Source organism: Nyctereutes procyonoides, unplaced genomic scaffold (assembly GCF_905146905.1).
Source record: "Nyctereutes procyonoides isolate TBG_1078 unplaced genomic scaffold, NYPRO_anot_genome, whole genome shotgun sequence".
Lineage (NCBI taxonomy): Eukaryota > Metazoa > Chordata > Mammalia > Carnivora > Canidae > Nyctereutes > Nyctereutes procyonoides.
Window position 1 is genome coordinate 67,539,902 of NW_026575052.1, and position 27,718 is coordinate 67,567,619.

Here is a 27,718-nt window from a genome sequence, read left to right on the forward strand (position 1 = left end):
TTTTTTCCTTTAAGTTAATTCGGGTGATTTTACCATCTCTCACCTTTTTTTTTTTACTCATTCTACCCTTTCTGTCTTTTTAGTTTCCCTTCTTCTTGCCTAATCCTACACTATTGAGTCATGGCTCATTGTCTCTCGTTCTCCATGAGGCTTTCTCTGATTATTCTAACTCCCCCTGAACTTACTTTCTTCACACGTATTATCTAGTCTGTGCAGACCAGTTTAGTCCTTTATTTTACATTGTTTTTATTTTTTTTCATGAGCGATAATTCTGTCTTCCTATGTACAAATGTATCTAAGAGGGAAAATATTTTATGTGTATGGTACCTGTCCTTGCCTAAATTTGAGAATATCTTAACAGTTTTTAGTATAAAATTAAGTACTTTATACCATAGCAGTAATTTCTGATTGAAACACATTGACATAGCAAAGCTGTATTCTAAATGTATTTTAAGCAGTTAAGTGTAAAACTGAAAGCATTTAATCCGATCGGGCAAAGTGTTCAATCGGATGCTGGTTTTTTCTGATTATGGCAAAACAGTCTAAATATACCTGCCTTCGTTATGCAACCAGAACTGAGATTTACAGAGTTCCAGCACTTTACCAATTATAAAGCTCTGAGGACAGGTTTTTTAATTTTTTTAAGTTTATTTATTTATATAATCATTACATCTATTGTGGGGCTTGAACAGGACCTGAAGGTTAACCGTTGGATGTTCTTTTAACTGAGCCAGCCAGGTGCCCCTGGGGGCAGCTTTTCTGATATGCCACATCAGGGAGCCTTAATCTCTACTCATCAGAGTACTTGCTAAAGCCCTCTAACATAAAGAGTTGCTAAGATGAACAATATGAACGTGAAATGATTTGGGAACATTGGTTTAGCAAGAGTCCATTATTTCCACGTCAGTGGCTTTACCTTGCCTCTGATGGTCATGTAAGTTATGTATCACTCAGTGTAGGAGTTACTGTTTGCACTGTAGTCCATGAGCATTGTCCACTGAGTAGTATAGAGAGGAGGTAAATTAAAATTATTATAAGTGGAGGAAAGTACCATTGGCTAGTGGAATTTTTGAAAGTTTTTTCTTGAAGATTTAAAAAAAAATTAACTTTTGTTTATTTACTCATGAGAGACAGAGAGAGAAAGGCAGAGACACGGGCAGAGAGAAAAGCAGGCTCCATCAGGCCTGATGCGGGACTTGATACCAGGACTCCAGGATCAAGCCTGAGCCAAGTCCCAGATCAAGTGATACATAACCGCTGAGCCACCCAGGCGTCCCTTTTTTTAAGATTTTACTTGCGAGAGAGAAAGAGAGAGAGAGAGAGAGAGAGAGAACATGAGTGCACAAGCAGGGGGAGGGGCAGAGAGAAAGGGAGAAGCAGACTCCCTGCTGAGCAGGAAACCTGATGTTGGGGTCTCAATCCCAGGACCCCAAAATCATGATCTGAGCCCACAGCAGATGTCTAACTGACTGAGCCACGGAGCCACCTGTAGTGAAAGTGTTTTGAAGTCCTGAGGCTATATCCTGGGTCTTATGCTCCCCATTTGCTACCGCTTTCAGTGGTATGAAGAATGATTTCAATATAACTTGTGTAAGAGACCACTTTCATTGGCCTGCCATCTGCCTAAAATATCAAATATCATTAGAACATAAAACACAGCAACAATAATAATGCTAATAGCAGACACTTAGAATTTGGTATGTGCCACATACTCTTCTAAGTAGTTTATGTATATTCCCTAATTTAAACTTCCGACTATCACAGTTAGGTAGATACTATTATTAACTTCATTTTACACATGAAGAAACTGAGACACAGAATTTGAAGTAATTTTTCAAGGTCAAACAGCGAATGCCCAGGGGAGTTGGGAATTCAAATCCAGGCATTCTGGTTCTTACAGAGATCCTGCCTCTGAAGCTGTTACTTGAAATATCTCATTGTCCCTGAAAGCAGCATGTTAACTTGTATAATCACTGGAATGCCCATGGTGATTTGTAAATGTGAATATTTAAAATTATAATTGATGTCGTGCTTGGAATAGAAAACTAGAAAAGTTTACCATGCTTATACCATCCACCACCCGTGCTTGCCTCAGTTCCAGCACAGCAAGCCCTTCCCCCAGAAGACCAGTACAAACCCCTGCGGACACCATGTGTCCCGACCAGAGTTTTGCAGGGTCTCAGTTCCAGTGGAGTGTGATAGGTCTCATTTCGCAAGCTAGTTAAAACCTGCTAGATTCAGGCCAAGTACCAAACACTGCCCACAGCAGATACTGAGAGCCTATCTCTCAAATGACTGGCCTGAGGGATAGAGGAGCCAGAACCCAGTAGCAGAGTGCATGCTGCACACCCTGGAAGACCCTCCCTGAAGCACCAGGCCCTGGGCACTACGGGACCATTTTCAGTGGTGCATTACTTTCAGGAACAAGTGACATAACTGGCTTTTCTAACTCAGAGACCTACACAAAATGAGAAGACAGAGGAATTTATCTCAAATGAAAGAACAGGATAAGGCCACAGGGCCAGAGGTCTAAGTGAGAGAGAGAGAGAAATAACGTGCCTGGTGGAGGATTTAAAGCAGTGACCATAAGGATGTTCAGTGGACTTGAGTAAAGAATGGAAGACATCAGTGAGACCCTTACAACAGAGATAGAAGAGTTAAAAGAGAATCTGAGATGAAGAGTGCAATAAATAAAATTAGAATACAGATCTAGAATATTCTCTAGACTAGATCATACATTAGGCCACAAAACAGGCCTTAGGAAGTACAAAAAGATTGAACTCCTACCATGCACCTTTCCTGACCACAATACTATGAAACTAGAAGTGGACTACAAAAAACCGTCTGAAAAGACCACAAATACATGGAGGTGAAATAACATCCTACTATCAATGTGTGGGCCAACCAGGAAATAAATGAAGAAATTTCAAAATACATGGAAACAAATGAAAATGAAAACACAATTGTCCAAAACCTTTGAGATGCAGCCAAAGTGATTCTAAGAGGGAAGTATATATAGCAATACAGGCCTACCTCAAGAAGCAAAAAAAAAATCTCAACACAACCTAACCTTACACCTAAGGAAGCTAGAAAAAGAACAACAAATGAAACCTAAAGCCAGCAGAAGGAAGGAGATAATAAAAATTAGAGGAAAAATAGGGGTCCTGGGTGGCTGAGTTGGTTAACTGGCCAACTCTTTGATTTTGGCTAAGGTCACGTTCTCAGGGTCCTGGGATTGAGGCCTGCTTCAGCCTCCAACCTCAGTCTACTGGAGGATTCTCTCTCTCCCTTTTCCTTTGCCCCTGCCCCCCCAATAAATAAATCTTTAAAAAAAAAACATTAGAGTGGAAATAAATGATATAGAAACTAAACACAAAAATAGAACAGATCAACAGTAGCTGGTTCTTTGAAAAATTTAATAAAATTGATAAGGCTCTAGCCATAGTTCCCAAAAAGAAAAGGGAAAGGACCCAAATAAAATCACACATGACAGAGGAGAATAACCAACACTGCTGAAATCCAAACAATTATAAGAGAATGTTATGAAAAATATATGTCAACAAATTGGACAACCTAGAAGAAATGGATAAGTTCCTAGAAACATATAAATTACCAAAACTGAAGCAGGAAGAAAGTAGAACAGAACGCTAACCAGCCAAGAAATTGAATCACTAATCCAAAAACCTGGAACAAACACAAGTCCAGGACCAGATGGCTTCAGAGGCAAATTCTACCAAGCATTTAAAGAAAGAGTTAGTATGCGTTCTTCTCAAACTGTCCCAAAAAACAGAAGAGGAAGGAAAACTTCCAAATTCATTTGATGAGGCCAGCATTACCCTGATACCAAGACCAGATAAAGACACCACAAAGAGAATTACAGGCCAATTTTCTAGTGCAAAAATCCTTAACAAAATAGTAGCAAACTGAATCTAACAATACATTAAGAAAATCACCGCCATGATCAAATGGGATTTATTCCTGGGTTACACGGGTGATTCAGTATCTGCAAATCAATCACTGTGATGCACCATATTAATAAAAGAAAGGAGAAGAATCATCATCATTTCCATAGATGTAGGAAAAGCGTTTGATGAAGTACAATATCCATGCATGATAAAAACCCTCCACAAAGTAGGTTTAAGAGGGAACATACCTCAACATAATAAAGGGAATATATGAAAAAATGCACAGATAATGTCGTCCTAAATGGGGAAAAACCAAGAGAAAAAGTTCATGGCTGGTGGTGTTGATGCTGGCTGTTGCCTAGATTTATAGTTAGGGCAGGCAGCCAAAATGCTTACACTGGCACACCTGGACTCTCTTTGTGGCCTGAGCCTCCTCACAAGAGGAGGGGCTAAATTCCAAGTAAGCAGGCTGAGATACAGAACAGGGCAGAAACTGTGTTGCCTTTCGTAGCCTAGCCTTGGAATACACACAACATCACATTGACCGTATTCTGTTCGTTAGTAGCAAGTCACTAAGGTTAGCCCACAGTCTTTTTGTTTTGTTTAGTTTTAATGGAATACTGGAACACCTATGAACACATGAAGAACGCAATTTTTAGTGTAATTTACCCACCAGCTACAGTGTTCTATATTCCTTTCACATGAAAAATACACTCACCTCCTCCCAGTACCTCCGACAAATCTCAGTTATCATGGCATCGGGTTCAGGATGGAGTCCAAGATCTTGCCATCTTAATCAGATGCAGTGGGGATAAGGTGCCAGGGTTATGTTGTCTAAATTTTAGTCCTTTGAGTGCAGGTTCTCTCAATAGGAATGAAGACTTGAGAATTAAAGAGAACAGTTCTCTACTATTGAAAACACAACATTCTGGTAACTTGCTAAAGACTCTTCCATTCAGAAAGAAGATGGAAATCACACTAGTCCATAGCAGGTTTGAAATGCAGTCTGATGCATGTGCCCATTTTTCAGTCAGACTTAGTCTGAAACCATGGAAATTTTTCTCCATGGCTCTTTGCTGTCTATCCTATCTGAGCTCTTGGTTCTGTCCTTCAAGAAATGACCTGTGTTTGCAGCTGTGTTTTCAGCCTGCTGCCTCCCTGTAGGGACTTCTAACACCCAAAGGCCTATTTTCAGTCTGTGCTATCTAGGTCTCTTTTAGTCCCAAGCTCGCAAACAGTGTTTTTGATGGTATAATTTTCTTAACTTCTTGAGTTTTTCTGTGAGAATCAATGGATTGATTTTATGTCAGTAGAAAAGCCACTCTCCTGGGTCTTTTTGAGATAAACTTTTCAACTGGCCTCTCCTGTGAAGCTCATACTCTTAAGATCCTTAAATAAATTTGAGGCATACCTGAAACCCTTCTGAGGCCTTAACAAAAGGTTTTATAATCTTGGGTTCATCCATAGGCCATGTTTTCCCAGATTTGTTCTTGACCCAGAATGCATTTCTTTATTTTAGTTGTATTTGACATTACAGCATATGGAAAGGCTATAAATGTGGAAAAAATATTTGCACCCAGTTAGTCCGGGTCTTTCATACTGCATAGACCTTGTTTAGTTTATCTTTTGTGTCCCGTTTTACTTTCAAGTAGTTTGTGGTGCGAGTTCCTTTTCCTCTAGTGTCATTTTCTTCACTTGCCTGGAACCTTTGCTGTCAGCCTCTTCAAGGGCTATCAGGTTTCCATTAACAGTCTGTTAGAAGCCCTTTTGGTTTTCATTCTTACTCTTCCCTACATCCTTTCAGTTACTACCTACCTCTCGGTTCAAAGGAGGTTCAGGTTTAAGTATTTTAAGGGCAGCACCCCATGTTTAATATCAGTATCTGTGCCAGTTATTTATTGTGGCATAATAAGCCATCTCAAAACCTAGTTGCTCAAAACAGCATTTATTTGGTTGACAAGTGTTTAGGCAAAGCCGAGTAAGGCCAACTCATTTCTTCTTCATTTGGTGTCAGCTGAGATGACTGGAAGCTGGGGACTAGAATCATCTAAAATCATGTTCATGCAAATGTTTGGCTGTAGAGGCTGGCTTTTGGCAAGGATGTTAGCTGGGTCAGTCTCAGCTGAAATGTCTACATGAAGACACACCAGGTGGCCTGGGCTTCCCCACAGCAGCTAGATTCTAAGGGTTAGTTTCCCTAGAAGAATGTCAATGGAAGCTGTATCACATTTTTTAACCTAGCCTTAAAAGCAGTTCTGCCGAATTCTATTCACTGGAAACCAATTACTAAGGTCAGCACATTTTAAGGGGTGGGATTATCATGGGAGAAGTGTCAAAGAATTTATAAAACCACCACATCCACTTACCCTGTCTTATAAATCATATCCAGAAGAAAGAAGTTCTTCCCAACTCAGGATCACTGAAACCCTGTCAGGTTTTTCAGTGGTGGTTTTTGGTGCTTAGTATGTTCCCTTGTTTTGTGGGAAGTAACAGAGGATTATAAGATAATACTATTCAATTAGGTGGGGTTTTTTTTATTGTTGTTGTTCAAAAGTATATGGTTCATCTCACTTATACCGAGAGGTGTGGTTTCTTAATCCTGAGAATCATTTCTCCTGGGAATGCAATTCAAATTAATGTAAATCATTTGTAATTCAGAAAAAGGCTTGTGGCTTAGAATCAGTATTTATAGATTCAATAATTAGAGTCTTATTTTCTTTTCTTTTCTTTTTTTTTTTTTTTTAAAGGTTTTATTTATTTATTCATGAGAATACACAGAGAGGAGAGAGAGAGGCAGAGACACAGGCAGAGGGAGAAGCAGGCTCCATGCACCGGGAGCCCGATGTGGGACTCGATCCCGGGTCTCCAGGATCGCGCCCTGGGCCAAAGGCAGGCGCCAAACCGCTGCGCCACCCAGGGATCCCCAGAGTCTTATTTTCAAAGTCTTCTCTTAGGAAGCATTTATTGGTTCAGACCTACATAAGTCAATGTGATATGACTAAAACTTCTTAAAAATTAATGAGAGTATTCATTGGGACACCCGAGTGGCTCAGTGGTTTGAGTATCTGTCTTTGGTTCAGGGCATGATCCAAGGGTCTTGGGATCGAGTCCTTCATTGGGCACCCTGTGGAGCTTGTCCCTCTGCCTATATCTCTGCCTATATCTCTGCCTCTCTCTCTCTGTGTCTCTTGAATAAATAATTTTTAAAAATTATGGTGTGTTAGGATGGGGGAAGGGGCAAAAGACTTTCTTTTCTTTTTTAAAATTTTATTTGAATTCAGTTTGCCTATATAAGAGACTTTATACTAAGAAGTGACTTACAGTTATTTTATGGAAGAAAGATCTGAAGCAGTCATAGAAAAATAAAAGCATAAAATGAAGTACAAATGTTGTGTGGCAAAGACAATGATAGCATAGATCTTTTTTAGTAACTCCTAGTGGTTTTAACTTTGTTCTTAATTTTCTAAGTGCTTCAGGGTTCCACATTCTAAGACTCTACTATAACATAGATTATATTTTATTGCAAATGAATTTATTTTAAAATGGGAGCACCTGGCTGACTCAGTCAGTAGAGCATATGACTCTTGATCTTGACGTTATGAATTTGAGCCTAGGTTCAGTGCAGAGACTTAAAAATAAAATGTTTTTTAAAATGTTGGTTATAGTTGTGGTTAAACTAATTTCACTCCACTTCCAAACTGTATTGTTCTATTCATGCAGATTGGTGATCTTAGAGCAAGATTGGAAACTGAATCTTTAAGATGTCTACACCTGGATGCAAAAAATCAAGTTCTTCAACAGGAGTTATTATCTATGAAAGCAACAGAGAGGGAATGTGAGAAACTAAAACAGATTAAAAAGAAGTTGGAAGAAGAAGTAGTAAACCTCAGAAGTCATGCAGAAGTTAATGTGGTAGAAGGCAGTCAAGTAGAAAAGTATTATAAATGGGAGATTGACCAGAGAGCAAGATTGATTGTAGAAGAAAGATTAAAAGAAGTCAATCTATTTTTACAGGTTAGTTTATTGATCTGTGATATGCTTTCATTTATTTCATTACAAATTACACTTTGGTTATATGCATTGTGTATGTTTCCTCTGCTTCCTTTACAGCAATCTGTTTGGTATATTTCTGGAGGCATTCGTTCCTCCCTGTAAAGATTTCAGTTTTCATCATTATTCTCACTAAATTGATCTTTCAGAATGACTCTCAGGAGAGAATCATTTTATTTTTATGACCAGTATGTATGAAACAAGACTATTTTTTTAAGATTTTATTTATGTATTCAGGAGATACACATAGAGAGGAAGAGAGAAGCAGAGACACAGGCAGAGGGAGAAGCAGGCTCCATGCAGGGAGCCTGATGTGGGACTTGATCCTGGGACTCCAGGGTCACACCCTGGGCCGCAGGCAGGTGCTAAACCGCTGGACCACCCAGGGATCCCCTGAAACAAGACTATTAAGAGGAAAAGAAAAAATTGTGATTTAAAACTTTTACCGTGGGGATTCCTGGGTGGCCCAGTAGTTTTAGCACCTGCCTTTGGCCCAGGGCGTGATCCTGGAATCCCGGGATCAAGTCCCACATCGGGCTCCCAGTGTGGAGCCTGCTTCTTCTCTGCCCGTGTCTCTGCCCACCCCCACTGTGGCTCTCATGAATAAATAAAATAAAATCTTTAAAAATAAATAAATTTTAAAAAATAAAACTTTTACCATGGAGTATCTGGGTGGGTCAGTTGGTTAAGCAGCAGACTCTTGATCTCAGCTCAAGGTCTTGGTCTCAGGTTTGTGAAATCAAGCCCTGCATTGGGCTCCATGTTCCATTCCTGGGTTATTCTTCCTTCTTGAAGATTTCATTTATTTTTTTATTTCCTTATTTATTTTTTGAACATGAGCAGGGGAATGGCGGGTGGGGGGAGAGAGAGAGAGAGAGAGAATATGAATGAATCCTGGGTAGACTTCCATACTGGGTGCGACACAGGGCTTGGCCTCAGGACCTCTGACTGAGAACATGCTCTGAGCAGAAATCAAGAAACGGGTTATTCTCAAGTCGTATTATGCACTTTTTAAAATTTTTAATTGATTTGTTCTTTGAAGTATCAGATTGCATGAGTACTAATATAAGAATGATTAAACTTTATTTTTATCATTCAGATTTAATTCAGGTGACACTGATGATAAATATTTTACACTTCAGCTTTTTTTACACATTTAAAATTGCTCTCTGAATCATTGACTCCCAATTAAAGGAAAGAAATATACTATAATTACTCAAGTTTTAGCTGTTTTAAAACTGTCCTTTAATTTGCTTTAGAGACGAGCAGCATCTCAAGAAAACTTAGAGCAGTTAAGAGCAAGTCATGATGCTTCAATAAGAAGTCAAGTGGCACTCAGAATTAAAGAGCTGGAATCTGAACTTCAATCCAAAATAAGAAATTCTCAAGAACTTAAAATAGAATTGGAAAAGTACAGGCAACTCTACCTAGAAGAATCAGAAATGCGAATGTCATTGACAAAAAAACTGAGCAAGTAAGTTAAAACAGAATCAATGAAAATAGATTTAGCTTATTGATTTGCCTCTAAAACATAATTTTTATGGAGATGGGTTCATGAGATTAGTAGGAAGTGAAAGCCAACTGGATAGTATAATTTGGAAAATAACGTTTGTAAATAAACTTACCATTTTATGTTCATCCAGGATCGTTTGCCTCTCTCCTCTTTTTTTTTTGGGGGGGGGGTGGTTTATATGATTTTACTTTTTCCCGTTAATATTTTCAGTTACTCTATCTTGTTGCCTTTAGAAACTAATTGTTTAAAACTTTATAATTTAGACAGCATATTACTTTTTTAAAGTTGATATATTTTATTGAACACAATACATCAAAAAACATCCTTTTAACTTGTGATCAATATAAAATTATTACTGAGATATTTCAGTTTTTTTTCATTTGAAATCTTAAAAATCCGGCATGTATTTTACAATTATGGTATATTTCAATTAGAATACTAAATTTTCATTGGGAATACGTATCTATATTTAAACTTCATAAAATTTATAGTGGAAAAAGCAGATTCACATACCTGCATCTTTACAACCCTACTTAAAAGTTTTTTTTTAATTTTTTATTGGAGTTCAATTTGCCAACATATTGCGTAACAACCAGTGCTCATCCCGCCCCAGTGCCCCCCTCAGTGCCCATCACCCAGTCACCCCAACCCCCTTGCCCACCTCCCTTTCCACCATCCCTTGTTTGTTCCCCAGAGTTAGGTGTGTCTCATGTTTTGTCACCCTCACTGATATTTTCACTCCTTTCCCTTTATTCCCTTTCACTAATTTTTATATTCCCTAAATGAATGAGACCATATAATGTTTGTCCTTTTCCGATTGATTTATTTCACTCAGCATAATACCCTCCAGTTCCATCCACGTTGAAGCAAATAGTGGGTATTTAGACAGCATATAACTATAAAATTTTTTGTCAGAATTACCCTAAATAGAAATATTAATGAGTTCATTTTTGGAAGGTTACATCTTTAACTCAAAAGATCAAGTGCCAATACTGTACATCCTGGCAGGTTGGTAAATTAACTTTCTTGATTATGTCTTTGGTATTATCACTAGAGAGCCTGAGGGTGGGGGAAACCTTTGTAGGTTTTCTACTTTATATAAAAGTATACATGTGAAATAGAGAAAGATTCACATTGGGGTGAAAGGCAGTATAAATCCCAACGTGGCTAAAAATAGCATCATGGTGGGCATGAGGGGGTGTGTGGAAGACAAAAAGGGCAGATTCTACTTCCAGGGCCTTGGTAAGTGTGTTATCAGCTAATTGCCTCTGGAGCTGTTTCAGTCCTTCTGATCACTGCTCTGCCATCTACCTGGCCCCTAGAGGTTGTTGGTCTGAGGTATTCCTCGGTGCGAAACCCTCAGTTTCTCTGAGGCAATGAGTAAAATGTACAAGAGTGGTGAAAGCACATCCTTGAAAATGTCTTTGAGGGATGGTTTATTTTTATGTCTCTGAATTGGTTTACTAAATACAAATATGTGTAACAGCATTCTCCAGAATCTTGTAATTACAGCCATTCCAGAAGGTAGCAAGTATTACCTGTATTACCTGTCAATCCGTGTACATCACTGTCAGCCATTTCTTTCCCTCACCTAATTTGAATTTCTTGTTAGTTAGTTATCCCTGGAATCATATATACTCCTTTGGAATAATTTTAAACCTATAAGTATATATAGTAGCTCTGCTCTGTCACATTTTCAGTGTTAAAACACTGTGTACTGGCACACTGTGTTTGCTGTTATGGAAACTTAAAAAAAAATGCAGGTCATGCAGGAATGATTTGGGTAGAAATGAAATACTAAGCACTTGTGTTGTGTAATCTTCACAGGACTAATGAGAGGCTGGAAGATACCAGATATCTGGTGGAGAGACAGCAGAACAGACCTTTCCACAGCACTCTTAATATGGGACCAGTCTTGGAAGGGCCTTATGTTGGAAATTTGACTAGTAGTTTACTGCTGGATGGAAATGTTACTCCAAGAGAAAATGTAATGATTCCTACCTCAAGGCCGCAGACTTCAGTTAGCAGCATTGAAACTCACTTGATCAAGGTTAGTTATATTATCTTTCTTTTCTTGAGTTTCAGATTTCCAATAAAATTTTTGTTTTTAATTTGGTGAAATTCTGAGTTAACTGAATAATACTCATTAAGTAAAAGTTATACTGGTTTGTGCTAATAAGGAAATGGGACAGAAATTTTATGGTATTTTTTTTTAACTTCTGGAGCTCTTATTTTCAAGAGATACCTATTATTAACTTTATTTAATAAGTACAACTAAACTGACACATTTTATCTTATTTTTTAAAGATTTTATGTATCTGAGAGAGAAGAGAGTGTGCCCACGAGTAGGGAGAGAGGTGGAGAGAGTAGAGAGAGGGGGAGAATCTCAAGCAGGCTTCCCACTGAGTGTGGAGCCTGACTCAGGGCTTGATCCCATGACTCCAAGATGATGATCTGAGCTGGAATCAAGAGTTGGATGCTTAACCAACTGAGTTACCCAGGCACCCCCAAACAGACCCATTTTCTTGAAAAGCTATGTTAAATAGGATTTTGGAAAGTAAATATTATTACCTACTAACCCAAAGTACACTTAGATGCTTTGACTTATTCTCTGATTAGCAATAGTTTATAATATGTTTAAAGTTTGCTGTAACCCAGTTTTCCACCCCTATGCATAAGTGAATGATTAGAATCCAAACGCTTAACCATGTAGAGATATTTATTATTTTAATGATTCCACGGTTAAGTCCTTTTTATGAATTAAATAAACTTGTAACACTAAAGAGATTGATTTTTCTTTTTAAGTTCAATGTTTTTGGGGCACCTGTGTGACTCAGTGGTTGAGCATCTATCTGCCTTTGGCTCAGGTCATGATCCAGGGGTCCTGGGTTTGAGTCCCGCAACAGGATCCCCACAGGGAGCCTGCTTCTCCCTCTGCCTATGTCTGTGCTTCTCTCTCTGTACTTTTTATGAATAAATAAAACAGTTTAAAAAAAGTTGTAAGTTTTGGCATTTTTTTTAAATTTTTATTTATTTTATGATAGTCACAGAGAGAGAGAGAGAGAGGGAGGCAGAGACACAGGCAACGGGAGAAGCAGGCTCCATGCACCGGGAGCCCGATGTGGGATTCAATCCCGGGTCTCCAGGATCGCGCCCTGGGCCAAAGGCAGGCACTAAACCGCTGCGCCACCCAGGGATCCCAGTTTTGGCATTTTCTTACATGAGAGCACATCCCTAATTGCTTTCTTATAACACTTTTTTTTTTTAACTTCTATTACTTCTATTTCAATTTTCATAAAATGGCTTGCTGCGCAACTGTAGAGATTTTCTAAATAAGTCAAGGAAATATTTGATTCTTTTTTTTTTTTTTTTGAGAGAGAGAGAGAGAAAATGAAGGAAAGCAAGCAGGTGGTAAAGGGCAATGGGAAAGAGAGAAGAGAGACTCTTAGGCAGGCTCCATGCTCAGAGTGGAGCCGGATCTCATGACCCTAAGATCATGACCTGGGCCAAAATCAAAATTCTGACACTTAACTGACTGAGCCACGCAGGCATCCCACAAATAATTGGATATTTCAAATGAAATTCACATATATTTGCCTTGATGCCATCACTTGAATGATTGATGACTAAGATGGCAGTGATAGGGAGCCTTTAATAACAACTCATTTCCATTGTGTATCATTGTTGTTAAAATACCCATTTCAATCAATGCACATTAGGCTTATGATTTTGATAGTATATTCATGGTTTTATTAATGTAGAAAAATGTAGCATAGACTCATGTTAAATGAAGCCTTAGTCTTGTTTTTTCATTCGACTTCCTTGTTTTCTTCCTCTATTCTCTTCTGATTCGATGACTTTTGTATTATGTTTGGATGCTTTTCTTCCTTTTGTGTATCTGTTATAAATATTTGGTTTGTGATTACCATGAAGTTCATATATAACATCCTGTGTATGTATAGCAGTCTCTTTTAAGTTGATGGTTACTTCAGTTCAAACAGATTTTAAAAACACTGCATTTTTACACCCTGCCTTGTTTTATAAATTTTTTTAAAAAATTTTTAAAATTTTTATTTATTTATGATAGTCACAGAGAGAGAAAGAGAGAGAGGCAGAGACATAGGCAGAGGGAGAAGCAGGCTCCATGCACCGGGAGCCCGATGTGGGATTCAATCCCGGGTCTCCAGGATCGCGCCCTGGGCCAAAGGCAGGCGCCAAACCGCTGCGCCACCCAGGGATCCGTTTTATAAATTTGATGTCATAGTTTACACCTTTGTATTTTGTGTATCCCTTAACTAGTTACTGTAGATATAATTGATATTATTACTTTTGTCTTGTAACCCTCATACTGGCTTTATAAAAATGGTCTATTACCTTTACTGTATGTTTGCTTTTACGATAAAACTGTCTCATTATTATTTCTAGTTATGGTCGTTCTTTCTTTCTTTCTTTCTTTCTTTCTTTCTTTCTTTCTTTCTTTCTTTGAGAGCAGAGTGAGTGAGAACACAAGTGAAGGGGAAGGAGGGGCAGAGGGAGAGGAAGAAGCAGGCTCCTCTCTGAGCAGGGAACAGGGAGTCCCTTACAGAGCTTGATCCCAGGGTCCTGGGAGACTCTTCACCAACAGCCGTCCAGGTACCCTGGCCTTTTCTGATTAAAGAAGTCTTTTAACATCTCTTATAAGGCCTATTTAGTGGTGATGAACTTCTTTAAGTCTTGTTTCTCTTGGAAACTCTTTATCTTTCTTTCAGTTCTGAATTATAAACCTTGCCAAAAATATCCTAGGTTTTTTCCTCTTAGCACTTGGAAAATATCATGCCACAATTTCTTTTTTTTTTAACTTTCTTTTTAAATAATAAATTTATTTTTTATTGGTGTTCAATTTGCCAACATACAGAATAACAACCAGTGCTCATCCCATCAAGTGCCCCCCTCAGTGCCCGTCACCCATTCACCCCCACCCCCTGCCCTCCTCCCCTTCTACCACCCCTAGTTCATTTCCCAGAGTTAGGTGTCTCTCATGTTTTGTCACCCTCACCGATATTTTCACTCATTTTCTCTCCTTTCCCTTTATTCCCTTTCACTAATTTTTATATTCCCCAAATGAATGAGACCATTATAATGTTTGTCCTTCTCGGATGGACTTATTTCACTCAGCACAATACTCTTGAGGTCCCTCCACGTCGAAGCAAACGGTGGGTATTTGTCGTTTCTAATGGCTGAGTAATATTCCATTGTATACATAGACCACATCTTCTTTATCCATTCATCTTTCGATGGACACCGAGGCTCCTTCCACAGTTTGGCTATTGTGGACATTGCTGCTATACACTTCGAGGTGCAGGTGTCCTGGCGTTTCACCGCATCTGTATCTTTGGGGTAAATCCCCAGCAATTGCTGGGTCGTAGGGCAGATCTATTTTTAACTCTTTGAGGAACCTCCACACAGTTTTCCAGGGTGCATGCCACAATTTCGGCTGAAAAACCCACTGATATCCCTGTAGTGGTTCGCTTTTATATAACTAATTGCTTTTCTTTTCTTTTTTTTTTCTGCTTTTAAGATTCTCCTTTTCTCTTTAATTTTTGACTTGTTATTATGTGTCTTGGTGTGAAACTCTTTGGGTTCCTTTTATTTGGGACTGGCAGTGCTTCCTGGGCCTGGAGGTCTGTTTCTTCCCCAGGTAAGGGAAGTTTTTAGGTATTCTTTCTTCAAATAAGTACTTCACCCTTTTCTCTCTTCTTTTTCTGGGACCTCTCTAATGTGAGTTTTATTACACTTGATGCTGTTCCAGAGGTCCCTGTATCTTAATTTTTCAAATTCTTTCTTCTTTTTGCTTTTCAGCTTGGATGATTTTTTACTACCCTTTCTTGCAGATTGCTGATCTGTTCTTCACATCTTTTAATCTGCTGTTGATTGTGTCTGGTGTATTTTTCATTTCAGTTATTGTATTCTGCAGCCCTAATTGGTTCTTTTGTATATTTTCTCTTTGTTAAAGTTCTCACTGAATCTGTCCATTCTTCCAAGTTTGCTGAGCATCTCTGTGACCATTACTTTGAATTCTTTATCAGGCCGACTCCTTATCTCTGTTTCATTTCGTTATTTTTCTGATGTTTTGTCTCGTGGCCTTGTTCTTTCATTTGGAACATACTCCTCTGTCTCCTCGTTTTGTCTTTCTCTGTTTCTAAAATTGTCTTTCCAACTTTTCCCTCTTCAAAATGTGTTGCTTTGAACAATGAATGTTAGTTATAAAGCCAAGCAAGAAGAAACATTTTTCAAAGTATTGTCTGGTCATTTCTCTCATTGGAGCTGTGGTGGGGTAGGTGGCAGATGACAGTGCTCTTCTTTTTCTGAGTTCAGAGCACAGGAGTCAGGCAGATGGAGTTAAACTTAGTAGCTTTGTTACTAATACATGCTAATGGATTGGAGGATGTGGTTTGGGTGGGTATGTAGCCACAGTGGGCTTCCCAATTCTTTATCCCAAATTAGGCACTTCCCCACACAGTTGTAAATGGAGGAAACCAATGTTTGATGCCCATCCCACGAAGATGAGAGCAGACCTGAATTCATGTTACCATGGGTGAGCACATCTTTTCCAAAAAGAGATTTGGAATCTCATAAGCACTGCCTAGTGCCTTCTCCCCAATTCACTCATTAGGTAAATCTCCCTTCCTGCTGTGAGGAAGGTAGAGATAAGTCCACTTGTGGGTAATGATGGTTTACCTCTAATTTCTGACTGGATTTAAATTAAAGTTAGTCCTGTCTTTTGTACATACCAACTCTCATAATGATGAGAGGTTGGACAGAGCATACTAGGTGGTAAAGAGAAATCTGTTTTGTGTTTAATAATCCACAACATAGATAACTCATTTGTTGACTGATTTTGGTAAACCAAGTTTTATCTGGAGGAAAAGAATAATTCTTTCCAGGAAGAGTTTCCTCCATTTCAGCCTCTTTGGTTCAACTAAAGATTTTCTCCTTCAAGTTCCGTGTCTTGTGGTTTAAAAAATTTGTGCTTATAAATGCAGTCTATTAACTGTTCCTAATAGGAGTTAATATCATTTGCATTGCTGTATTTTTATTCATAAAACTTTAAAATTTATAAATTAAATTACACTTTAGACTTTAAAATTTATAATTTAATTAGAAAGCTCTTTTGTGCCTCATGCCTAGACATTATTGAGCCACATGACAAACTTTTATGTGTTCATTTTCAGTCAGTTATAGTTAAAAATGTAGGTATTTTTTCCTAAAGATGATGAAGAAACTGGGATAAAAACTCTCTGCTCAGGAGGACCTAAAGCACATTCCTGGCCTGCAATTCTTTGGTCTTTTGACCTGAGGCAAACTGCAATCTTTCTGAGGCCTTCTTGTCTCTTATGTAAAATTAGGGACTTTGACTAAATTAGTGACTTTGATACCTTTTGGAATTTTTTTTTTTTCAAAGAATGGAACTTAATATGTTTTGTTTTGCTTTTTTTGTTTTTGCATTAAACTGTATTATACAAAACCGAGACAAGTGGAGCTGTGTAGCTAAAAGAGAGATGAGACTACAGCTGTAGACTTTTGTCCCTCAAATCCTACAGTATCCCCAATGGAACCTTAGATTTCTATGATTGGTAGTTTGGAAACCAGCTGTTATGAGAAAATCCTTCTAATTAATGAGTCTTCGAATTAAATTTGCTGATACGTTGTTTTTATGTGTATAATTTTCTTACCCTCCTATGTTTTTGATAAATGGAAAAGTATAAATAAAATTGCAAATATGTTCTCTTTATTAATGGATTTCAAGCTATTTCTACCATCTAACTCAATTCTCACCTGGAAATAAACCAGGGTCACAGAAGCAAGTATTTAGGAAAAGACTTGGGGAAAAGATAATTACATTACGTTGATCGTTCCTTAAGGAAATGAAGGCAGGCACTTAAATGACTGGGCCACCTAGGCACCACTTAGTACCGTATTTAGACCCTATTTTGGGAATTCAATGAGAGGATACCTTTTATAAGAAATAAGAGCATTCTAGATGGGAATATTTGTAATGCACATTTGATCCTTGACCAACATGGAATTGAAGCTTCAGGTCTAGTTTGCCTACACATGGACTTTCTTGGCTGTTGTGTTGTACTGTATTTTCTCTTATGTTTTTCTCAATAACCTTTTTTTTCTCTAGCTTACTTTATTTTAAGAATATATTATATAACACATGTAATGTACAAACCATGTGTTAATGGACTGTGTTATTGGTAAGGCTTCCCATCACCAGTAGGCTATTAGTAATTAAATTTTGGGAGAATCAGAAATTATACAGAGTTTTGACTGCACGGGGGTAAGTGCACCTAACCACTGTGTTGCTCAAAGGTCAACTGTAGTTTGAAATATTCCCAAATATTTCAAAATTAAGTAGATTATGATAACTATAGTAAGTCAGGTGTTTCAAAAATTGGTCCTAATTCATAGAAAGGAAACAAAGTTACAGTTAAAATTTCTTTTCCTTGTTTCTAATTCTAGAAACTTATCAATGCGAAACTAAGTTGGAAAACTGGTGCTAGCTTATATTTTTTCCTTTCCTGAAGCAGATTTTCTGAAATCTCTGTGTTCACATGAAAAGAAGTACATCAGTCATCATATAGATAACAAAATAGTTTTACTCAATATTGCCAGCAGAATTTCCACATAACTTTATGTAGTCCCACTTCCATTGTTTTATGTATTTAAGAGTCTGTGCTGAAAAATAGAGCATACAACATACCTTAAGATTTTGTTTTTCTAAAAGTGCAAAAGTGGAAAGCTCATTCTGAGGAATAATTTATTAAACTGATTAAATTCTCATAAAGGGCACTTTTTCTGAAAATCACAAAGTATTGAAGTGTAAAATGACTCTTGTTTACACTTTTTGTAACAGTAAGATCAAACAGGATCCTTCAGAAGTTATGTATATTCTTTTATTTGACATTCCTAGCTCCATTGGTTTCTATATTATTTTTTATTTAAATTCAATTAATTAGCTTATAATGTTATGATATATATATATTATATCATGCCCTGAGCCAAAGGCCTACTCTCAGCCACTGAGCCACCCAAAGGTCCAAAGATTTCATTACTTATTGGCTGAGTAATATTCTGTTCTCTCTCTCCCTCCCTCTCTCTCTCTGTCTAATAAATAAATATGATCGATTATTTATTTATTTGTTTGTTTGTTTGTTTATTTATTTATTTATTTATAGCTACATCACATCTTCTTTATGCATACCTCTTTCAAAGAACATCCATACCTCTCAGCTTGGCTATTACTGGTATAAACATATGGGTGCAGGTGCCTCTCTGGATCCCGACCAAAGTGATCTTTGGGATTCATACCTTCTAGCGCAATTGCTGGGTGTTACATAGGTAGCTCCTTTTTCAACTTTTTGAACTTTTTGAGGAACCTCTGCTACTGATTTCCAGAGTACCTGCACCAGGTTCCATTCCCACCAACATCACAAGAGGATCCCCCTTTCTCTGCATTCCTGCCAATATCTGTCATTTCCATTATGAAAGGCGTGAGGGGGAAACTCACCGTGGTTTTGATTTGTATTTCTCTGGTGCCAGCTGATGTTGAGCATGTTTTCATGTGTCTGTTGGCCATATGTATGTCTTCTTTGGAGACATGTCCTTCATTTCTTCTGCCCATTTCTTCATTGGGTTATCTTTCTTTGGGTGTTGACTTTGATTAGCTCTTTTTTTTAAATTTTTTTTAAAATTTATTTATGATAGTCACACAGAGAGAGAGAGAGAGGCAGAGACACAGGCAGAGGGAGAAGCAGGCTCCATGCACTGGAGCCCGACGTGGGATTTGATCCCGGGTCTCCAGGATCGCGCCCTGGGCCAAAGGCAGGCGCCAAACCACTGCGCCACCCAGGGATCCCTGATTAGCTCTTTATAGACTTTGCATACCAGCCTTTTATCTGATAAGGCATTTGCAAACACCTTCTCCCATTCTGTCAGTTGTCTTTTGGTTTTGTCAACTGTTTCCTTGCTGTGCAAAAGCTTTTTATCTTGATGAATTCCCAATAGGTCATCTAGGCATCTGGTGACATGTTCTAGCAAGGAGTCGCTGCAGCCGAGGTCACAGAGGTTGCTGGCTGTGTTCTCCCTAGGATTTTGATGGATTCCTATCTCACATTTGGGTGTTTCATCCATTTTGAGTCTATTTTTGTGTATGGTGTAAGAAAATGGTCCAGTTTTATTCTTCTACATGTGGTGGTCTGATTTTCCCACACCATTTGTTGAAGAGAACGCTTTGTCTCCATTGGATTTTCTTTCCAATATTGTTGAAGAGGAGTGGACCATAGAGTTGAGGGTCCACTTCTGGATTTTCTCTTCTGGGGCATTGATCGACATGTGTGCTTTTGTGCCAGTACCATACTGTCTTGTTGATCACAGCTTTGCAATAGAGCTTGAAGCCCGGCTTGTAATGCCACCAGCTTTGGCTACCTTTATCAACATATGTTTGGCTATTCCGGGTCTTCTAAGGTTCCAAACAAATCTTAGTATTATTTACTCCAGCTGTATGAAAAGAAGTTGGTAGTATTTTGATAGACATTGCATTGAATGTATAGATTGCTGGAGCTAGCATAAACATTTTAACAATATTTAATTCTTCCAATCCATGAGCATGGAATGTTTTTCCAGTTCTTTACGCCTTTCTCAATTTCTTTCCAGAATGTCCTGTCGTCTTCAGAGTACAGATCCTTTGTCTCTCTGGGTGGGTTTATTCTGAGGTATCTTAAGGTGTTTGGTGCAATGGTCAATGGAATTGACTCCTCAGTTTCTCTTTCTTCCATCTCATTGTTAGTGTATAGAAATGCAACTGATTTCTGTGCATGGATTTCCTATCCTGCTGCTTTGCTGAATTCAGGAAAGGGTCCTAGCAATGTTGGGGTGGAGTCTTTTGGGTTTTCCACATAGGATATCATGTCCTCTGAGAAAAGTGAGAGTTTGAGTTCTTTTCTGATTCAGATGCCTTTTTATTTCTTTTTGTTGTCTAATTGCTGAGGCTGTGTCGAACAACACTGGTTGTCCAGAGAGTGGACCTCCCTGTCATGTTCCTGACCTTAGTGGCAAAGCTCTCAGTTTTTCCCCATTAAGAATGGCATCGGGTTTGGGCTTTTCGTAGATGGCTTTTATGATATTGAGATATGCTCCCCCCGCCCTGCACTGCGAAGAGTATTGATCCGGAAAGGATGCTGCACTTTGTCAACTGCTTTTTCTGCATCTGTTGAGAGGATCCTATGGTTCTTATCCTTTCTTTTATTACTGTAGTGTATCACATTGATTCATCTGCAGATGTCGAATCACCCTTGCAGCCCAGGCATAAAACCCACTTGGAAATGGTGAATAATCCTTTAATGTACTGTTGAATCCTCCCAGCCAGTGTCTTGGTGAGAATTTTGGCATCCGTGTTCATCAGGGATATTGGAGTGTAATTCTCCTTTTGGGTGGGGTCTTGGTCTGGTTTTGCGATCAGAGTAATGCTGGCCTCACAGAGAACGCTGGAAGGTTTCCCTTCCATTACTAATTTTTATAAACAGCTCTGAAGAATAGATTAATTCTTCCTGGAATGTGTGGTAGAATTCTCCTGGGAAGCCACCTGGTCCTGGACTCTTGTTTGTTGGCAGATATTTGATGACTGCTCCCATTTCCTTGCTGGTTATGGGTCTGTTCAGGTTTCCTGTGTCTTCCTGTTTCAGTTTTGGTAGGAAGGGATCCATTTCTTCCAGATTGCTTAGTTTGTTGGCATATAGTTGCTCAGAATGTGTTCTTATAGTTGTCTGTATTTCTCTGGTGCTGGTCGTGATCTGTCTTCTTTCATTCACGATCTTATTTCTTTGGGTCCGTTCTCTTTTCGATATGTCTGGCCAGGGGTTTATCAATCTTATTAATTCTGTCAGAGAAACAGCTCCTGATATCATAGATCTGTTCTACTTTTCATTTGGTTTCTATTTCATTGATTTCTGCTCTGATCTTTATGAATTCTCTTCTCCTGCTGGTTTTAGGTTTTAATCTTCTGTTCTTTTCCAGCTCCTTTAGGTGTAAGGTTAGGTTGTGTACTTAGGACCTTTCTCGTTTCTTGAGAAAGACTTGTATTGCTATATACTTCCCTCTTAGGATGACCTTAGCTGCATCCAGATGTTTTGAGCAGTTGTGTTTCCGTTTTCGTTCGTTTCTGTGAGGTTTTTAAAACTGTGCTTTAATTCCCTGGCATCTTTAACCTCTGTGTATTTGAATTCTTTCCAAATTTCCTCTTGTGATCAAGTTCCAGTTTCAAAGCATTGTGGTCTGAAAGTATGCAGGGAATGATCCCAATCTTTTGGTATCAGTTGAGACGTCATTTATGACCCAGTACGTGATCTAGTGTGGAACATGTTCCATGTGCACCCTAGAAGAATGTGTATTCTGTTGCCATAGGATGGAATGCTCTGAAATTATCTGTGAAGTCCATTTTGTGCAGTGTGTCATTCAAAGCCCTTGTGCCCTTGTGGATCTTCTGCTTAGATGATCTGGCCGTTACAGTGAGTGGTGTGCTAAAGTGCCTGCTATTATTGTATGACTATCAATGTGTTCCTTTAATTTTGTTATTAATTGGTTCATAAGGTGGCCTGGGTGGCTCAGTCGGTTAAGCCCTTGCCGTTGGTCAGGTCATGTTCTCAGGGTCCTGGGATCAAGCCCTCATCAGGCTCCCTGTTCAGTGGGGAGTCTGCTTCTCCCTCTCCTGCTGCCCCTGCTTCTGTCCTCTCTCTGTGTCAAATAAATTAGTTAAATCTTAACAGAAAATTGGTTTATATAGTTGGCTGATCCTACCTTAGAGGCATTAAAACTTATAGTTGTTCAATTTTCTCTTTGGATAGACCCTTTAATTATGGCATAGCAGCTGTCTTCATCTCTTAATGCAGTCTTTGGTTTAAAATCCAACTTGTCTGATATCAAGATTGCCACTCCAGTTTTTTTTTTAATGTCCTTTAATATGACAAAATGGTTTTCCACCCCCTCACCTTCAATCTGGGTTGTCTTTGTGTCTAAAATGAGTCTCTTGCAGATAGCATATCGAAGGGTCTTGCTTTTTTTTTTTTTTTTTTTTTTTTTTAATCCACTGGGATACCCTGTGAGTTTTGGTTGGGGCATTTGGCTTGTTTACATTCAGAGTAACGATTGAAGGATATGGATGTAGTGCCATTGTATTACATGTAAAGTCCGTGTTTTGGTGTACTGTGTCTGTTCCTTTCTGGTCTGTGTTAGTTTTGGGCTCTCTGTTTGCTTAAAGGTTCCCCTTTACCACTTCTTGCAGGGCTGTTTTAGGGATCACAAATTCTTTTAGTTTCTATTTGTCCTGGAAGCTTTTTATCTCCCCTTGTATTTTGAATGAGAGAGAGCCTTGCTGGATAAAATTCTTGGCTGTAGATTCTTCTCATTGAGCACCCTGAGTATATCATGCCAGCTCTCTCTGGCCTGCTAGGTCTCTGGATAGATCTGCTGCCAGTTGAATATTTCTCTCCTTCTTGGTTCAGGGCCTCATGTTCCAAGCTGCTTTCAGGATTTTCTCTTTGTGTCTGAAATTTTCAAGCTTTGCTATTATATGTTGAGATATTGACCTGTTTTTTATTGATTTTGAGGAAGGTTCTCTGTGCCTCCTGGCACTTGAGTGCCTGTTTCTTTCCCCAGATGAGGGAAGATCTCTGCTATAATTTGCTCAAATATGCCTTCTGCCCCCTCCTTCCCCTCTTTCTCTGGGATCCCCATTTTTCTAACATTGTTTTGCTGTGTGGTACGACTCATCTCTCAAATTCTCCTGTCACAGTCCAGTGGTTGTTTCTCTCACTTTTCCTCAGCTTCTTTATTCTCCATTGTTTTGTCTTCTATATCACTACTTCTCTGTGAAGCCTCATTTATCCTAGCAGTTAGAACCTTCATTTTTTATTGCATCTCACTAAGATTAGCCTTTTTTTTTAATTTCAACTTGATTAGATATCAGTTGTTTTATTTCTCCAGAAAGGCATTCTCTAGTGTCCTCTGTGCGTTTTTTAAGCCCAGCTATTATCTTGATGGTCATTATTCTGAACTCTCGCTCCAGCCTCTTCCTTCTATCCATGCTGATTAGGTTCCGGGCAGTCAGTACTACCTCTCGTTCTTTGTTGCAGTATTTCCATCTTGTCATTCTGTCCAGAGAGGAATAAATGAATGAAGGAACAGAATAGAAAAATATCAAGAATGACCCCAGAGAAATACACTAAACAAATCAGAAGAGACCTGAAGCCAATTTTAAAGGTTAACAAAGGAGATAATAGAATTAGAGAGATGAAGAGAGCAGAGCAGTACACTGGATCCTATGTGAATTTTGGTCTTTTTGTTAGGAAATTGCATCCCCAAATGGTTAAGAGAAAACCTTGTATATATACAAAAATAAAATTAAATACAATGAATGGATAGAATGTAAGTGTAAAAATGGGAATTAAAAGTCAAAATAAAAGATATTATCAGCCAGTTGAACAGAACAGAGCAGTATACTATATCCTAAGTATATTTTGGTTTGTTTTTTAGAAGAAACTACATCCCAAAATTGTAAAGAATGAAAAACTTCATTATATGCAAAAATAAAATTAAATGCAATAAAAGGAGATAGAATGTAACTGTAAATATGAAATGACAGATTTTAAAAATAATATAATCAGACAGATGAAGAGAATAGAGCAGTATAGTAGATTCTGGTTGTACTTTAGTCTATTTCTTAGAAGGAACTGCTTCCTGAAATGGTACAGAAAGAAAAACTTCAATATATACAGGAATAATATTAAAAGCAGTGAAAGGATTGAATGCAAGTGTAAAAAGGTAAATTGTAAGAGTTGATAAACGAAGAAATTGGTTGAAAGCAAAAAGAACATTAAAATAGACTAAGGAGTCATGAGAAATAGCCATGAGTTCTATATACTGTTTGCCCCTAGCACTGGAGTTCTGCAGCTCTGGATGAAGAGTAAAGTTGGTCTTAGCAGGCAGGATGTTGTTGCTGACCTCCTGAGGGAGAGGCCTGTTGCACTGATTCTTAGGTGTCTTTGCTTAGGGTGGGATTGCACCACCCTTGCCAGGGGCAGGCCAGGTAAGCAGCTCCAGATTGCTCTCTGTGGCTTTTGTTCCCTGAAGCCTCTCTGGGCAGCTTTAGAGGATGAGAATGAAAATGACGGCCTCCTAATCTCCAGCCCTGGAATAGAAAGATCTCACTCCCTACTGTGTCTCCCTGGTTTCTGTCTGCACTCTGTATTCACCCAGCCTGTGACCAAGCATTTTTATCTCAAGCACAGACCCCTTTTCGATTTTCCAAACTTTGCAGACTCCTGTAGCCCCCATTCACGGTGTGCCTCCAGGGAGAAGGAGGAGGTCTTGCCCAGTTTTGCCACTTGCTAGAGAGTCATCACCTGACTGTTCTCGGTTTGGGGTTTATGGCAACACTGAGCTGAATGCCCACTCCTGGGCTCACTGATTGCAACTGGCTTCCCCGCTCAAATGCCTTAGCAACTGCCATACTCAGGCGCTGCCCCCATTCTCTCTGTGACCCCCCGCAGGGATCCTGAGACCACACTGTCCGTCCCACTTAGGATGCTGCCCCCCGCGTTGCCACCTGAGCACCTTTCAGACAGGGATGTCCTAACTGGAACAGACGTCTTAAAAGTTTTGGTTGTGCACTCTGCTGCTATATCACTTTCCAGGACTTGCCTTCTGGCTTCCAGAGGCTCCCTGCCCCCCTGGTTTAATCTTCTGATATATGCCTGTGATTCATTTCTCCACACCTACCTTGCAGAAAGTGGTCACTGTTCTGTTTGTAGAATTGCAACAATTCTTTTCATGGATCTCTGTCTGCGTCCACAGGTGTTCAGAATGATTTGATACCTATGTAGCTGAATCCCAGACACCAGACAGAACTAAGGTCTCCTATTCCTCCACCATCGTCCTCTTCCTCCAGAAATTCTGTATATTCGATTGATCAATATTAATTGTACTTTTTATTAGACTCCTCTAAACAGCATTATAGGTTTCTTCTCAGTTATCCAGATTCAAATAAGTAGGGATTTATTTATGTGATTATCTTTCTATTTAAGCAAATTGTAACTTTTACTCTCTAAAAGTATCATTTCCAGACCACGTTTCATAAGTAAAATAAAATTCCTACAATAATGTCTCTTGTTTAACTTGAACATTGTAAGTAACGTTTCACTTATTTCAGATGCTGCAGGAATTGGAAGACAATATAACCAGAGAACTAAAAGAAGGTATGTTGCCAAATGTACGAATTTAGATGGTCATTAATTTCTGAAATAAACCACAAATAGTAAGTGGCATCCCTTCCCCTTGTTAAAATTTTGTCTAGATATATCTAATAAAAATGTAAAACATAAACATAATGAATAACAGACTTATTCCTCATTTGGTCATCGTGTTTCATACCTTTTTTAAGAATCTGCAGTCTGTATGCCTGTTAGCACTTTTGGCTGTAATCTTCCTTCACTTGTGCCATCGCTATGAAACTGTCAATCTGCAAATGTGGGCGTTCTCACATTCTTGTTTCTGCTAGTGGTAGAAGACCAAACAGACCAGACTTGTCTTAGTAATACTTAGTTAAGCAATTATATAGTTCATATAGTTGTCCCTTGACAGGTGACATTTCAATCTCCAGCCACTGGTTTTGCCATTGGGTAAAATTCCAGATTTCTTAGCATGGAATACAAACACCCAAATCAATTTGGTTCTTGCCACATTGATGAGCCTTCTCTGTGCTTTGCAGAGAGTAATCTTTCAGGTATCAGCCTACCTATTCCCTCCACCGAAAAGCAGACAATATTGATAGAAAACCAGGATGTCCCTTCTGTGTGTTCTTATAAGGTCTTGTTTTAAACCTGTCATGGTATATTTGACTCTAAATATTGCCTGTTTGATTTTTCAGTTGATAGTATATGATTGTTCAGGGGTGGACTGTGCCATCAGCTTGCAATCTCATCTTGTAATGAGAAAACCAGAAGCTCTAGTATTTATCCACAGTAGTAATTAATTCAATGGGCAATCGTGAGCAAACTTGATTTAATAGTAATCTTGTATTTTATATTGTAGTTCTATGTAGATATTTTTCATTCTTTTAACACTCAGAAGATTCCAACTTTTTTACTAACTTCTAGTTAACTACAAAGTATTTCAGATAAAGAATATTATTCTTTCTCTTTTTCAGTTGCTCGTGAATTAGAATAAGGATTCTGTAGATCCTCTCCTTTAGGACCTACTGACGAATCAAATGTAAATCAAGATCTAGTACTGCAACCATCACGAGAATATGTAAAGATTTTGAATAGAAAGTATATGATCTGAAAGATATATAGTAAAAGTTTATTACCTAAATGTTTAATATAACATTTTGTTTCCCAGTAAATGTCTGATGTACAAAAAAATCTTTATTAAAGGAAATTTTGTTATATCATGTGTAATGAAAGTTTATATATTATTTTAAGCTATGTTTCTTGGCATCGGATTAACTTTTAAGCATATTCTGTACATGGAAACCAGCATTATTGAGTTTTACAGGCTCCAATCTGCCCAAGTAGATCAGACCAAGTTGTCAATAATGTTTTGGGGCTGGTAATTGATAGGTTTTTTTTTTTTGTATTTTCCATGTTTTATTACTAGACATATGGATTTAGACACACATCATTTTGATATACTGCTGCTAAAGCTATCAGCAATGTTTGTATGTATTTCAATTTTTATAGTGCCATAAAACCTGTGTATAATTTTAATTTTAAATACTTATTATTCATAGCTCTTTCCTCATGGTGAAAAAGATTTGCCTAAGGCTTTTTATCTTTTTTTTTAATTTACTTTTTCAGAAGAGTCTTAAAATTAGAGAAAAGAAAAAATAGAGAAAATGACCTTTTCCCTCCAGAATGGTTTGGAAGTAAATTGTTAAATTGTGCCCAATTCCTATGGCCCCTATATCCTGCAAGTCAGTACATTCCACATAGCTACCATACAACCCTGCCAATCAGAAAATCAACACTAATACAATTGTCCCTTGAATAATGTGGAGCTTAGGGGCACTGATCCTCTGTGTGAAAATCTCTGAACTTTTGACTCCCCAGGCACTTAACTACTATTAATCTACTGTTGACCAGAATATTTATCGTACCAAAACAGTCAATTAACCTAAGTTTTGTGTGTTATATGTATTGCATACTATATTCTC

The 27,718-nt window shown here is 38.3% G+C and overlaps 1 protein-coding gene across 1 annotated transcript in view; it reads left to right on the top strand.

The window, feature by feature from the left end:
• LOC129513687 (ankyrin repeat domain-containing protein 26-like) overlaps positions 1 to 26,953 on the top strand; it is a 179,527-nt gene extending 152,574 nt beyond the window's left edge. Inside the window, exons 34-38 of the mRNA XM_055331948.1 lie at positions 7,626 to 7,919; positions 9,215 to 9,429; positions 11,296 to 11,518; positions 25,715 to 25,760; positions 26,711 to 26,953. Coding sequence (XP_055187923.1) covers positions 7,626 to 7,919; positions 9,215 to 9,429; positions 11,296 to 11,518; positions 25,715 to 25,760; positions 26,711 to 26,730 — 798 coding nt within the window. The 3' untranslated portion in view covers positions 26,731 to 26,953. The remainder of the gene's footprint in view (positions 1 to 7,625; positions 7,920 to 9,214; positions 9,430 to 11,295; positions 11,519 to 25,714; positions 25,761 to 26,710) is intronic.
• The last annotated feature ends 765 nt before the right edge of the window (positions 26,954 to 27,718 follow it).